At 36.4% G+C, this 14,960-nt stretch overlaps 1 protein-coding gene across 1 annotated transcript in view; it reads left to right on the top strand.

Annotated features, from left to right (window-relative positions):
- The first annotated feature begins 2,609 nt into the window (after positions 1-2,609).
- The window catches only part of STRBP (spermatid perinuclear RNA binding protein), a 50,265-nt gene continuing 37,914 nt past the window's right edge, over positions 2,610-14,960 (top strand). Inside the window, 5 exon segments of the mRNA XM_073806580.1 lie at positions 2,610-2,748; positions 2,751-2,851; positions 7,731-7,896; positions 12,208-12,322; positions 12,325-12,351. Coding sequence (XP_073662681.1) covers positions 2,668-2,748; positions 2,751-2,851; positions 7,731-7,896; positions 12,208-12,322; positions 12,325-12,351 — 490 coding nt within the window. The 5' untranslated portion in view covers positions 2,610-2,667.

The raw sequence follows: 14,960 nt of genomic DNA, 5'->3' as shown, positions 1-14,960 counted from the left end.
TGTTAGATGAGGTCATAACATCTGGTCCCTAACTTTTTAATTGGTAAAATGTGCTGAATATTTTTCTCCTCATATTTTGGTTCTGGAGGATGCTGTGTGAATTTTTCCATAAGTTGAGAAAAGGCTTTAAAAGATGTTGTAAGTGAGGGAAAAAGCACAAAAATATTAATCATCAGTATGTTTGAAATATGTTGTTTAGCAAGTCTGATGGTATTTCTTTAAATGACATTTGATTTTTAAAAAATTTGTTTTAGAGGTTATAACTTAGTTGACTTACTCTTTAAAGGAGGAATTCTACTAATATTTTAGTTCTGGCTGGTGGGGAAAAAATGTTAACTTGGGATTTTCTCTGTCACTTTACGTTTATGGTGAGATGTGAAAAATGACACTGTAACTTGTGTTTCTTCCCACATAAATTATTTGCCTTTTCAGCTTATTTATCTACTATAGTCTTGATATTCTTCGAACTTAAAGAAATGTTTTATATGTGTTACTTGCCATAGTTGATGAAAATTCCTTTCCTAGTTTATTCATCTTAAATGTAGCTTTAGATGTCTGGTGTAGAAATTTTGTGTTTACGTAGTTTAATTGGTCAGTAGGTGTTTTCCAGTTTTGCCTTAGATCTCAGGTTTGAAAGAGAACTTTGTTTCTGCATAGTTCTTCCAATTAATTTTTTAATACTTAAAAATCAATGTGGAGCTTATTTGGGTAAATAAGGTAGCTTTTTTTTGGGGGGGTGGTAATACCATTCATTCAGTTCTTTCATCACTGTTTCATGATGCTTGTCCTATCACATCCAGTAGATTCTTGGGTTTAACATTGGCAGTCTTATGTTTTTTGTGAGAGAAAGGCCAAGGTTTGTTTTAGGTAGCAGTATGTAATTTTCCTAAGGTGTGGCCAGTGTGCAGGACTGAGTAACTTAATTTAGTAACTTAGTAACTCATCATAAAACTAAATGACAGAGAAAATCTCAAGTAACAATTTTTCCCCCACCATCGAGAACTCAAATATAGTGGAATTTTTCTTTAAAGAGCAAGTTAACTATCAATAAGTTATAATCCCTAGAACAACCTAGCATCTCCAATTTGTTACATGGCTCTTTTGTTTTCTTGTTAACTTATTTTGGGATATATAAGTAAATCTCATGAAGTGGTTAAAAAGTTTTTTTCTTTGTAGCAAAAGACTTCGCCAGTTGGAAAACTGGTCATGGACTTTGAGAGCAAGAAAGAAATCTAGACAGAGATTGGCTTTTGTCTAGAAAAAAGGAAAGCTTCATGATTGATTTTAGTAACTTTTATTATGTAATAATTGAGGGTTTCAAAGGATTACTTACCTTTTTAGTTATAGCTTCATTTTGTAGGGGACAGTGACACTGTAGTATTAATTTACTAGTGTCCAAATTAATCTGATTTTAAAACATTGACATTCAAACAAAAAACAAAAGAGACAAGACTGATAAAGCATTGCAAATATATTATTTTGCAGTAAAGACTTTAAAACAAAATATTTACTGTCTGCTAGCACATAATTTCATGTAAGTTAGGGCACTGTAGCCACCCTTTAAGTCAAATACTTTTGGCTTTATGGAAACTCACCAAGTTTTCCTTGTTCATTTTGCTCTGTACTGGTACAAGTGTCTTTATGGTATTTGTAAATTTGGAAGTATTCAAAGGTTTTGGATGTGTGACTCATGAGTATGAAGGATCTACTCTATTAAATTTTCATGAAATTCATTCTGTTTCTAGGCTGTAATCTGTTCCACTGATTTTCTGGGCCAGCATGTCATTTTAATTATTGCTTTTAACATTTTTGATATTTTAGCATAATGGTACCACCCATCCACCTTTGTAGAATAGTTCTTGATACACTCATGACTTCCCTCCCCCCACCCAAAATGAGCTTTAAAATTATTTTTGTTGAGTATTAAAATCTATCTTGAGGGGATTTTGAATTGAGAATGTGAATACATTTGTAAATTAGTTGGAAAATTAATTCTTTTACAATATGTATTTTTCCCCATTCTGGAATTTGGAATATCTCCTACTAATCTATTTAAAAATTAAAGCTGCCACACCAAAGTTTGAATGCCAAATAATAAATAATATTCTAATGTGGTCCATAGTTTTACTATCTTGTTCACATATAACTTTGTATTATGTGTTATTACTATGTTACAAAATCTCAATTTTTCTAGATGCAGAAGTGTCCAGGAGTTTGGAAAGGAGTGACTGGGTATCATGAGTCACCCATATGCATTTCTAGATACTCTGTCGAAGCTAGGAAGTATCTTGTTTCTTGTAGATGATGTGTGATATGGATGACCTTTTTTGACGTGGTATTGAAAACACATAGATTGAGCTAAAATGTGGCATATACATAATACTGAATGTAACTTGGGTGAAACTCTTCCCAAAATATTGAATGAAAGATCTCTAATTTTCTGGTGTGGAGTTTGGCAGGATGGGGTTTTACTTCCTTTCTTGAGCAGTTTTTCATTGCCTCAGTGTTAACTGTTTCACAGCAGTTTGACAATTAATGCTATGACTTGACTTAAATATATTTGTGAGTCATCCTTTTCAGGTAACATTTCTTTTATTGAAGTAATAGTTTCCTTTCACCTTCTGACAGAGATCTATTAGATCTTTTGCCAATGATGATCGCCATGTTATGGTGAAACATTCAACAATTTATCCGTCTCCGGAGGAACTTGAAGCTGTTCAGAATATGGTGTCTACTGTTGAGGTGTGCTCTTAAACCATGTCTCGGATTGGCTGGATGAAACAAATAAAGGCACAAAAGCAGAGGGTGAGACAGAAGTGAAGAAGGATGAGGCTGTAGACTCCTATTCCAAGTGAGTGTGACCTGACATTTGTGGTGCTGTCCTGTAATGCCCAGGGTCCCGTCCCACTGGGTTACATTTGCTGTTTGGTGTTCTTTGGGTTCTCTCATTTATATGACTGTAAACAAGGAAGTAAATGTTTGTGGAATTTTTCTGAGTTAAATTTGCAGGGAAAGCAAGAAAGGAATAATGATTAGACCAGAAAAAGAAGATAGACCTGTTCAGGATGCCTTCGAGGGAGCAAGCACCAAGCCCTTTTAAAAAAAAACTTCTCTTTTTTGGAGGGTTATGCTATGTCATCTTTTTTCATGTGTTGGTTTAGCCTCCTAAATTCAGAAATAAATAGTAGTGTTTTTGGTCTCTGGGAAAATCATAGAATGTCATTTTTGTCAGGTATTTAAAAAATCCTGGTGTAGAAGAGAGAGTGCAGGAGAATATACTGTAAAGGTTTTTATGACTGTATCTGCCTTGTTGATTTCCAGGATCCAGTACAGTATCTTGCATATAGTAAATGCTCATTGGGTATTTGTGGAATGAATGAAGCCTAATGGGAGCCAGAACCTTCAACAATTATAGCACAGTATTCCCAGTGCTGCAACAACAGTAAGAGATTAATGAGATGAAGCTGAATGATAACTAGGAAACTTTTTATGCCTTGCTAAACTAGAGTTATTGTTTTGAGCAATGTCACTATGATTGGAATAATTGTATGGTTTACTTCAAAAAATGTAGCTCATTTGACTCTATTGTATTAATAGGATTAAGAACATTACTTTGGCTGCAACTGGTAAATTGAGATAGAAGTTACAGAATTTTTTCTCAGGCTTTCAATTCTAAATCTGTGATAAGTAGATAATAGTGGGAAGGTAGTAATAAATTGATATCTTTAACTGAGTGATAGTGTAACCTTTCCATCTTCAGATGAAAGAAAATCAGTATCAGTTTTTTAGCTGAAGAATGTATTTCTTGACCTTGTTAGCTTTTTACAGGTAATATATACATTGTAATCTAGTCAGGGACGTGTCAGCTAGAAGTTTCTTGGCAGTAATTCACTTTTTCTTGCATATGATGGCTTTAAAAAGATACTGTCAAATTTGGGGGTTCTTGGTAATTAGTAGTATCATCCAGTAATCTAGCCCATTCCCAGTGCAAGTTAAATCCCAGTCCCTGTGCAAGTGAAATAGTCATGCATTCCTTATTTATTGATTGACTGATTGGCCACGCTGTGTGGTTTTCATGGTCTTAGTTCATGGACCAGGGATTGAACTCCAGCCATGGCAGTGAACATGCTGAGTCCTAACCACTGGACCGCCAGTGAGTTACCACATTACATATTAATTGCACGTTGGAATGTGTTTATACCCTTTTAAAAACTTTTTTTTTTATTGTGGTAAAATACATATAAAAATTTGCTATTTTTACTATTTCTAAGTGGAGTTTTATTTTTCAGTGAAGTTCAGGCCCTTCTAAATACATCTTCTGTTTGCTGTCAAGGCTGAGCAGACCTTTGGAAAGTGCTCAGTAGACTTTTGCTTAACTGGATCAGGTCACTGAGTTTCAAGGTTTTTAAAAGATAACATACTCCGTGCTTGTTTGGATCTTTAAATAGAGTGCTCTGTGTGCAGGCTATCAATTGTCTCTGTAAAGTGTTTCCAGTTTGTGGAACATTCCGGGGTTGAGCACTTGTGTATGGTTCTTCCATGTGGTAGAACTCAAGGAGTGCAGAACGATCGTGTCCTTAGAACAGAGGCGTCCAAGAACAGAGGTGTGTTCTGGTCATAGATACGTATTATGCTCCTGGAGTATGCTAAGCACTACAGAGGGCATAGAGATGGGGAAAGCTAGCTTATATTTACTAAGCACCTCCTATTGCCAGAGACTGGTAGGCAGCTTTAACCTGTGTGCTGTTACCTTACCTCTTTACAAGCTGACTCACAAGTCAAATAAATTGAATAAGTTTACACTATTTGTATTTAGGAATATTAGCTTAATTTTTAATTAGTTCCCTGTATCTGGGTCACTTGCGTTTATAATACGTCATATTCAAATTCATTATTAAAATTCAGAACTGAATTAGGACTTAGTTTCTCTGCTCAGTCATGCTGTCTTGTACATGATAAGACCAAGTATATCATAATTATGATATGGAATTTAATAAGCAAGCTAATAATGGCTAGTTAAGAATGTCTGCCATTTATTGAGTGCCAATTACTGTACCAGATTACTTTTCACATTATTTTACAACAAACCTGCTAGTCTCTATTATTGTTATCCCACTTCTCCACCCCCATTTTACTTAAGAGATTTCCACTACTTATGAAAAAACAGGAACTCAGAATCATTAACAAACTTTAACTTGCTTAAGGTCAGTGAATGAGTGTGTGGTGGAGTCAGGATTCACATTCAAGTCTGTCGGACTCCCGATCCAGTTTCTTAGCATCTTTACTTCACGTATCTGTGACAAAAATGTGAAAATACAGAGCAGGGAGAGACTATATGCTGGTTCGGGGGATCAGAAAAAACTTATGAAGGAGGTAGCGTTTGCAGTAGGTCCAGAGGATGAGTAGGGTTTTGTCAGGCAGTGGAAGTGGAAGAAGAAATAAATCTCAGCAAAGATCTAGGTGTGAGAAAATATAGGGACTGTTTAAGGAATATTGAGCTATTAATATATGCCAGGCTCTGGGCTAAGTTCATTACTTACACTAATTAAATGACATTCTCAGTACCACTCTGAGGAAGGTATTATTTCTTTTCTACAAATGAGAAGGCAGGCTCAAAGAGTCAAGTAATTTGTAATTTGTCCAATGTCACACAGTAAGTGGCAGAGCTGGGATTCGAAGCAGGAAGTCATGCTGTCTCCTCAATTGCCTCCCAATATGCTCATGTCTAAGTGTTCAGTGGAATACCAGGAAAATAACAGGCAGAGTTCCATCCATGTGGTGCTTTTGGAAGACTGTTCTGGTTGCAACATACTGTGTACATACAGTAGCTGAGATAGATGGTAGGGGTAGTTTTAGTAAGGCCAGTGGAGAGGAAGTTATTGAGGTGGTCTAGGTAAGAGGTAGTAAGAGCCTGAAAAGAAGCTAGTTTGAAGGCAGGGGTTTGAGGGTGATTACAGAGGGGGAATTAAAAAACTGTTACTAGATTTGGGAGAATGAGAAGATGAAAGAAACAGGGATATAGAAGAAAAAAGAATCAAAGATGAGACTCTGTTCTTTTTTTTTTTTGCGGTACACGGGCCTCTCACTGTTGTGGCCTCTCCTGTTGCGGAGCACAGGCTCCGGACGCGCAGGCTCAGCGGCCATGGCTCACGGGCCTAGCCGCTCCGCGGCATGTGGGATCTTCCTGGACCGGTGCGACGAACCTGTGTCCCCTGCATCGGCAGGCGGACTGTCTACCACTGCACCACCAGGGAAGCCCTAGACTCTATTCTTAATATCAAATAATTCCATACTTGGTTCACTTCCTTCAAAATGCTTTTTCTTTCTTTCTATACTTGTACCACCCTTATAGTTTTTCATCGATTTAACGTTTACTGAATCTCTAAGGAGTGTCCGGCACTGAGCCGTGGCTGGGTTATTTATAACTTCCTGTCTTGTTTCCACTGCACAATTTACTTCTGTCCCTTCTCCTTTCTCTAGTTCATTCCCACTCTGCTGACTTGGGCCCAACTCTGCTGATTCTTTTGCCTCCAGCTAGAATGACCTTTTTTTCTATTTAACCAAATCACGACTCTGCTGAAGTCACACTTGCAGGTTGCCTTGCTTGACCTCTCTAATTTTGACCTCTCTCTTTTCTGAAATTGGGAAGCAGCTGTAATTATATAAAGAACTTGAGTGTTATGGTCAGACCAACTTGAGTTTGAATCTTGGCTTTGCCATTTTACTCTCTCTGTGAACTTGAGCAATTAATCACTTTTTCTGAGATTCGCATTCCTTGTCCTTTCAAATACAGGGCTCTCTTTTTAAGGTTTAATGAGATCTGTGGCACTCAGTTTATTCTCAGATGTCACCTTTCTCTTCCCTTTGAAGCAGGTTTTAAACAGCTTTTGTACTTAGTCTGCAGTGTGAGCCTCAGGAGCTGGAGAGTTTGGAGCTCCTTTAGTATGTTTTCCATACTCAAACAGTTGCTTGCTTGTTGAATGACCGCTCAGTTTAGTTACATTTTCACTTGTGATTGAGGGAAATGAACCAATAAGAACCTTTTGGTATTAAAATCAAGGATAGATGTTAACAGTATTCTTACACACCATTCATGACTTGATGTTCTTTGAATGTTTGTTCTTTTAGCTACCACTGGATATGGAATGCCTGTGTTGGCAGATCATCTTTGGGTTCCTCAGCTCTTTACTTTTATCACATTATTCTCCTTTCCTCAGAAACTTTTATGGATTCCTAGATGCTACAGCTAGAAGGGATGAGCTAAGGCTTATCTAGTGGATAGCCATTTTACAGTTACATATACTGAGCCAGCAGGCACCACTAGGAGTAGAGCTCAGGTCTTTTAATTTCCACCCTGATGTTCCTTCTTAGTATACCATGGTGTTCATGTTTCTCACAATTCTTTAATTACTTAATTAAAAGACAGAAGGAGGAAGTTAGAAAAATTGAAAAGATATTTAAGGGGATACAGTATTTTTGGATTTTCCTAAGCAATATAGATTTAATAAAGTATTGAAAGATCTGTAGTCTGAAATATTCTCCCTATTGATTCTTTGTGGTAGATAGGTTATGAGCCTTAAATCTGAGATTGTACTTTTGCAGAATTTTGGATATTTGGATTTATGTTCTCCCTTATCAATTCATATGGTTAGCCAGAAAGCCAAGTGATGATGAAGGTTATAGTTTGGGAAATAGGTTGTGAAAGTAATCATTCAGACTTTTATTTTTAGGGATCAAGGTGGTCGGACATTATGTGGTGTAATGAGGATTGGCCTGGTTGCAAAAGGCTTGCTGATTAAAGATGATATGGACTTGGAGCTGGTTTTAATGTGCAAAGACAAACCCACAGAGACCCTGTTAAATACAGTCAAAGATAATCTTCCTATTCAGATTCAGGTGAGTACAGTTTAATTGTACCTCTAGGAGAATTGTAAAAAGGTAAAAATAGGCCGTGACCTTGATAAATTTAATAAGAAATTGGTAATAGTAAAGGGTATGTACAGACAAGTGGAATTGCTACTCTGGGTCAGTGACTCATCCATCACATCTAAGGCAAACTTCTGGTGATTAGTATTAAGGATATATTTACCAAATTAAGATGGCTCTTAAAGTACCGGTCTTAAATTTTTCCAGATGTGTCTTGCTGACAGTCTTCATGTTTTCCAGACTAGGCCTCTCAGCATTATAAAACTCTTAGAAAGGTTGGTATAATGCAGAAAAGAATTGAAAGATCAAAAAGAGCCTAGACACTGGAGACTTCCATAGATGATAATTTTTTAAATTGAAGACTGTTAATTTAACTTCACTCATTCATTCTGTTGATGGAAAGTCGCTATTAATTCCTTGTTTCCAAACCTTTTTCACATTGGGATGCATTTTAGACAATTTTAATGTTGTCATGCTTCCTGGAGGATGCTGCTGGAGGCTGAGGCTCCTCATGGCTGAAGTCAACCGGTTCATCTGGGGCTGTGGTCACCTTAGGACCTGCTCTGCCAGCCTGCTCCAAGGGCTAGTTGCATCACTAATTGGGAAGCAATGATCACCTTTCAATTTCAGATGTGTTATCTGTGGTATAATTAGATTATAGCTTTTTGATGATTTCATATTAGTTAGTCTTACATCCATGTCACATAAATAGATACGAGTATACAAGGTCAAACTGTTGAGTTGTTGAATGCTCTCTTTTTTTGTTGTTGGTTTCCTGTATTTGTATTTCTTCTAAAGAGACTTTTTCCCCCCAAGTAATATGAATTCTAAATTTGTTTTTATTAGCTTTGTTACTGGATCATTTTCTTTCATAGTCACCAACTGATCTTCAAAACCATCTTCCTGATTTTTTAATCTATGTTCCTGACACTCAAAATTTGTGTTACTTGTTGACACATTCTCCTGTATTAACTTCTGGAGCACTGTTTTATTTTATCATTTTTAGATCTTAAGGTTTTCTAAGTGACTGAACAAACATTTGGCTTTTCCATTTTCAATTCTGATTGAAGAAAGGTTTCTGTTCTTTCAAGGGTTAAATTCATTTCTTTTAAAAAATTATTTTAAATCCTTATGTGATCATTTGGGGAGGGAGAGTGGTAAGCAACATGGAGTACAAATACAATAAAGCTTTAAGAAATGGAAAGCTCAGTAACGGTTTTCTGAATAACTATACTTTTTGTTATCAGAATGTTAACAAAATTCATCTTTTTTCCATTATTTTTTATATTGTTTTAAAATTAATCTTTATTTCTGCTTTATTGTAGTGAACATTGTTACTCTTAGATTTATGCTAAAGCAGTGATCAAGGGTTGGACATAGAGGCTTTTCCAACCATCTCACCCCCTTTTCTGTTCACTTAGTGCGTCCTGTTTATGAGAGTGGTCATATTTTCAGGTATGTCAGGATGGAAAAAGGGTTGAGAACCATTTGCACTAAGAAACTGAAGTTCTTATCCTGACGATCTGTGGTATTTCTTGAGTATTGAAGATAGAGAAGATTGGAGCTTCAGTTGCATTAATAGAACTTCTCTGTGTAGATCACAACTGTGTGAACTCTGCATTTTCTCTCCTGAGTGAGGGTCTTTATTTCTGGGCACCACAGTTTTAAAATGTTCTTGTCGAGCTAGCAGGTGTTCAAGGGAGGGACCCAGGAGAGAGTGTGGGCTGTGTAAACTGTTTCAAAGTTGAAGAGAGGAGGGCTTTTTAGCCTAGAGAAGCTGAAAAAGACACAAATATCTTTAGATCTTGAAGAGCTTCTTGGAAAAGGTAAAGGTGGCCTGAACTCTTAAGACCAGTGGTGGACATTATAAGAAACAACAGAAATTAACACAGCATTGTGAAGCAATTATACTCCAATAAAGATGTATTAAAAAAAATTTTTTTTTTAAACTGCTGAAAAAAAAAAAAAAAGAAATATATTTGAATTTACCATAGCCAATAGAGTAATCCGGCAGTGAAACCGGCTGCTTTGTGTGATGGTTAGATCCATGACCATAGGTGTTTGGTTAAAGGTACCCAAATAAAATGGGTATGTAATTGTACACCCATTTTATATTAAATTGTATACATGTACACACATATATACACCCACATATATACAACATAAGCACCAGACATAGTTTTATTACTAATAATATTTCAGAAAATCATTTTTAAATGTCATTTTTACCTTTAAAAATCACTACCTCCCCTTTGTTTTCTTGGTGTTTATTTGGAAAACCAGTCTCTGATATGATTATGATCTTACTTTCTTGTGAATTAAAAATCTTTTTCCTGAGTACTTATTATAGCAAAACTTTCAGTTATCAAAGTAGCTTAATTAATTGGGGTTGTACCTTACCTTTTCTCTACATACTCTTTTCTAGGGTGATTTAGTACTTCCTTGAGCAAGGGAGAAGGATGACCAAACCAGAATCACTTAGAATTAGTCTAGCCCAAAACTCATACCATATGTTTATTACTTTGGATGTGTCTTATGGTGATCTGCATGTATAATTTTTTTTTAAGACATATACATGAGACCTATTTTTTATTTTTTTAAATTTTATCGTTTAAAATATTTATCTATCTATCTATCTGGCTGTGTCGGGTGTTAGTGTGGTGTGCGGGCTCTTCATTGTGTCACGTGGGCTTCTCTCTAGTTGTGTGCGCATGGGCTCAGTAGTTGCAGCACGTGGACTCTCTAGTAGCTGTGGGCTCTCTAGTTGTGGCACGTGGGCTCAGTAGTTGTGCATGTGGACTCTCTAGTTGTGGTGTGCAGGCTCTAGAGCGTGCAGGTTTAGTTTGCCCCGTGGTATGTGGATCTTAGTTCCCCGACCAGGTATCGAACCCGCGTCCCCTGCATTGGAAGTTGGATTCTTAATCACTGGACCATTGAAATTTACTTGCAATTTCAAACTAAATTGAAAAATTTAGTTTGCTTTTTCTCTGATACATCTTTAATACTCTTATAGTGGCAAAATGAATGTGAGCCGTTTTCTGCTTTTTCTCTGTATTCTAGTTCTGGTTTTTCTAGCCACTGTGTGGCTTTTCCCTTCCTTGGTTTCCTCTGTTCAAAATTAAGGTAATGAATTTTCTATTTTCTGTCTTTTTTGGGACGTTTAATGGTAAAATGCTGGTTTTATATAAATGGCTTTTAGTTCCTTCAATGCTCGGTGATGAGCAGAGACCCAGGAGTGTTACCGTTCAGCTATTTATGTCAGATAATAGATACTAAATTTCACCACCAAGAATGGCCCTGCACAACTTATTAAACTATTAACTTTAATGATACGTTAAATATAACAATATATGATTCTAATTGGTGATTATTTTTTGTATGTGTATAATTGTATGTTAAAAGAAGCAATGTACATTTCCTGTGGATGTCAGATGACTTGCCCTGAAGAAGGTCTCACTTGAATGATCTCTGAGACCTGTTGTTAGGAAGTTAGTTACTTGTTTATATTAACTTTTTTGCTGATGAGTGACTGTGCAGAGATCCTTTTTTATTCATTCTTACTTGATTTTCTTAAAAAATCTACATAATCTTATATAAAAACCTATCTAATCTTATAAGTTCTTAGCAAGTAGGAGTTCCTGTTTAGGCTGTCCTATCAAAAAGTTATCAGTTTAGAGCAGTGGTCCCCAACCTTTTTGGCACCAGGGACCGGTTTTGTGGAAGACAGTTTTTCCATGGGGGTGCATGGGGGGCAATGGTTTAGGCAGTAATATGAGCGATGGGGGGGAGCAGATGAAGCTTCCCTTGCTTGCCCGCCACTTACCTCCTGCTGTACAGCCTGGTTCTTAACAGGCCATGGACCGGTACAGAGGAACAATTATAGAATAATAAACTGCTGGGAATGCTCTCTAAACTGGGGGTTTATTATTCTATACTTGTCCTCTGTAATAATTTCAAGAACAATAATTTACCTTTTCTCATATAATGATGCTTTTGGTAACTTTCATTTTCAAATATTAGAAAGAATGGTTTTAAATGTTGTTTAATAATTGTATAGGTGATTGACATTGTGGTTGCTATCTGAGGGATGGAGAAAGGATTTGCTGGTAAGTTGGGAGGAGAGAAAAATGTTACCTCTACACTAAAGAACTAGTTAAAGACTACTTGCTCTTTTAGCACAGTAATACTAATCGTTAATAACATTTAAAAACTTAAGGGGCAATCATTCATTTTTTGAAATTTTAATTAATTGGGTATTTTTGAAATCTCTGTGACTTTCAGAAACTCACAGAAGAGAAATATCAAGTGGAACAATGTGTAGATGAGGCATCTATTATAATTCGGAATACAAAAGAACCCACGCTAACTTTGAAGGTGATACTTACTTCCCCTCTAATTAGGACGAATTGGAGAAGAAGGACGGAGGTACACATGTGTATATATATATATATAGATATAGATAGATGTATATATATAAATATATATTTGTTTTGTTCACATAAGCACTCTCTTGAATGCTATGTTAATTGTTTTATGGATTTAAGAAATACCTGTCTTCATTTGTTTTACGCCACTTATAGTATTTTAAGCAGCTTTATTTACACAATCACTGTATTTTACAAAAATGTTTATATTGGAAATATAAGATACGTTAATTAATTCAAAAACCTGTGCTTATCATGTTGGTCTTAAATCCACTTTAATTTTTATACTGTTTTGGTGTTCTGTTTTACTTTGTCTAGTATTGCAGTGTTATTGGTATCAGACAACCTATTCTGTGTGGCTTGGTTATTAGGTCTGATTTTAGGCTTAAATGTGGTTCAAAACAGTATTATTTTCAAATTTACTCGCTTATTGTGTCAAGTTACTCATTTGCACATCTCTCTTGACTTCTAATAACTATATAACCTCTTAAGAATTATGCTTTATCTAATTGCCTAAGTGTAAATGTTTTATAATGTAAGAGATACAAATGGGGGGACTGATTTTTTTTAATAAATAATCTTTAGTAAATTTCTTTTCTAGGAGGTTTGTGATCCTGTTAACATTTAAAATTTTATATATGTGGGAATCATGCTTTAAACTAACTTTCTTCTGAAGTTGAAAAGAATTTCTGCATGGCAATGCCATCGTACAAAAGAGTGATAAATCTCTTCAGTTTTGAGAAGTAATGATGGAGCTGGGTTTCTTTTTTGATATTTTTATCCTTTCACATTAGCTTGTTACTGCCTCTCAGTCCTGTCACTAGAAACTTGCCATGTGATATTTCCCCTGTGTCAGACCTTTGACCAACTGGCCCCTCCCTATCATGACAATTTAGAGGCAATGCGGCTTAACTGGACCAACGTGGGGTGGGGGGACTCCCTGTTGCTGTTTTTTCATCACTAGACATTCAGCAGGTTCCATTGCTTACTCCCCTACCTGAAATACCAGTGCAGCAAGAAGTATTGGTTAGTGTCTTAATTTATTTCAAGTTGATGATAAAGGAAGAAAAAGACACATTTACCAGAGATGTTAGAATTTCGAGTTTTGGCCGACATGACTCAGAATTTCTTAAAGTAAAAGTGATAGACTCCTTTTGTAAAAAGTCTTCTGGGGTAACTAAAATCAGCTATACCATACCCGACGGATATAAACTAGACACATTTATGAGTCATAGCTTAAAATTAAAATGCATCCTATCTATAATTAGGTTTATGCCTGTACTTCTTTTTTTGGCTGCATATAGTATCTCTAACACCTCTGAAGAACCAATCTTAAATGGCTTAATTTCTTTAACAGCTTTACAGTTCACCATTAACTGTAGAACTATAAAATGATTTCTGAAGTATCAAGATAATTCTGTTAATTCTGGTAAGCTGTGTTCTCTTGACCCTCTAGTGTAAAACTAACCATTTCTAAGTATAGTTATAATTATAGATATTATTAAAAATTCTTTGAGTATAGAGAGATGAAAGAAGATTGAAGTTGCCAAAGGCTAGATTTGTCTAGATTTGAAATTGCCAAAAACTGGATAATGTTTGCTTGTAGCTGTAGACATCCCTTCCATTACTTTAAAAGTATTGAGAATATCAGGCTTCTTTTTCCCCATGGCTTTGTGCACTTACATGGGATTTTATCAGTTTTCAGTGATGCCCTTAAGCTTAGTCTGTTGCCTTTATAACTTTATGTTCAGAGAACCTGAAAACAGATTCTTAGAATATTGCACCCTTACTAGAAGACTAGTTATTACAGAATGGAATTTGTAGGAGAGTAGGAGAGTTATAGTCTCTATTCAAGGTGTTTGGGTTACTAAAGGATCCCAAGACCTCTTTATAATATGAATCTCATCAGATGATGTTAGCATAATTGTGTGGGATCAGGTAAGATGAAAGAATCAGCTTGGATCTAATGATTTACACGTTACTTCCTCTCCTTTTAAATGGCAGAAAGATTTGCTTTGCCGTTTTCCTTAACCTCACTGCCCTGTTGACTCGCTTGTTATCTCTTATAATTTGCCCATTTTGTCTAATTTGGACTTTGTCAAAGTTTTGTTTTTTTAAAATTTTTAATTTATTTTTGGCTGTGTTGGGTTTTTGTTGCTGCGCGTGGGCTTTCTTTAGTTGTGGCAAGTGGGGCTACTCTTCATTGCGGGCTTCTCATTGCAGTGGCTTCTCTTGTTGCAGAGCACAGTCTCTAGGCATACGGCTTCAGTTGCGGCACACAGGCTCAGTAGTTGCGGCGTGCAATCTCTAGGGTGTGCGGGATTCGGTAGTGGTGGCTTGCGGGCTCTAGAGCGCAGGCTCAGTAGTTGTGGCACGGGCTTAGTTGCTCCGCAGCATGTGGGATTTTCCTGGACCAGGGATCGAACCCGTGTCCCCTGCATTGGCAGGCGGATTCTTAACCACTGCGCCACCGGGGAAGTCCCTGTCAGGAGGTTTTTTTTTGACCTGCACTAGCAGTTTTTTGTATTCCTGGGCAACTTTGAGGATCCAGTATAACTAAGCATTTGAGATCTGGGCTATACAATTGTGTAGGATTTGTTTTATCACACC

Source organism: Tursiops truncatus, chromosome 6 (assembly GCF_011762595.2).
Source record: "Tursiops truncatus isolate mTurTru1 chromosome 6, mTurTru1.mat.Y, whole genome shotgun sequence".
NCBI classification, from domain to species: Eukaryota; Metazoa; Chordata; class Mammalia; order Artiodactyla; family Delphinidae; genus Tursiops; species Tursiops truncatus.
Note: the sequence above shows the minus strand (reverse complement) of the source record. Positions and strands in the feature narration are given on the sequence as shown.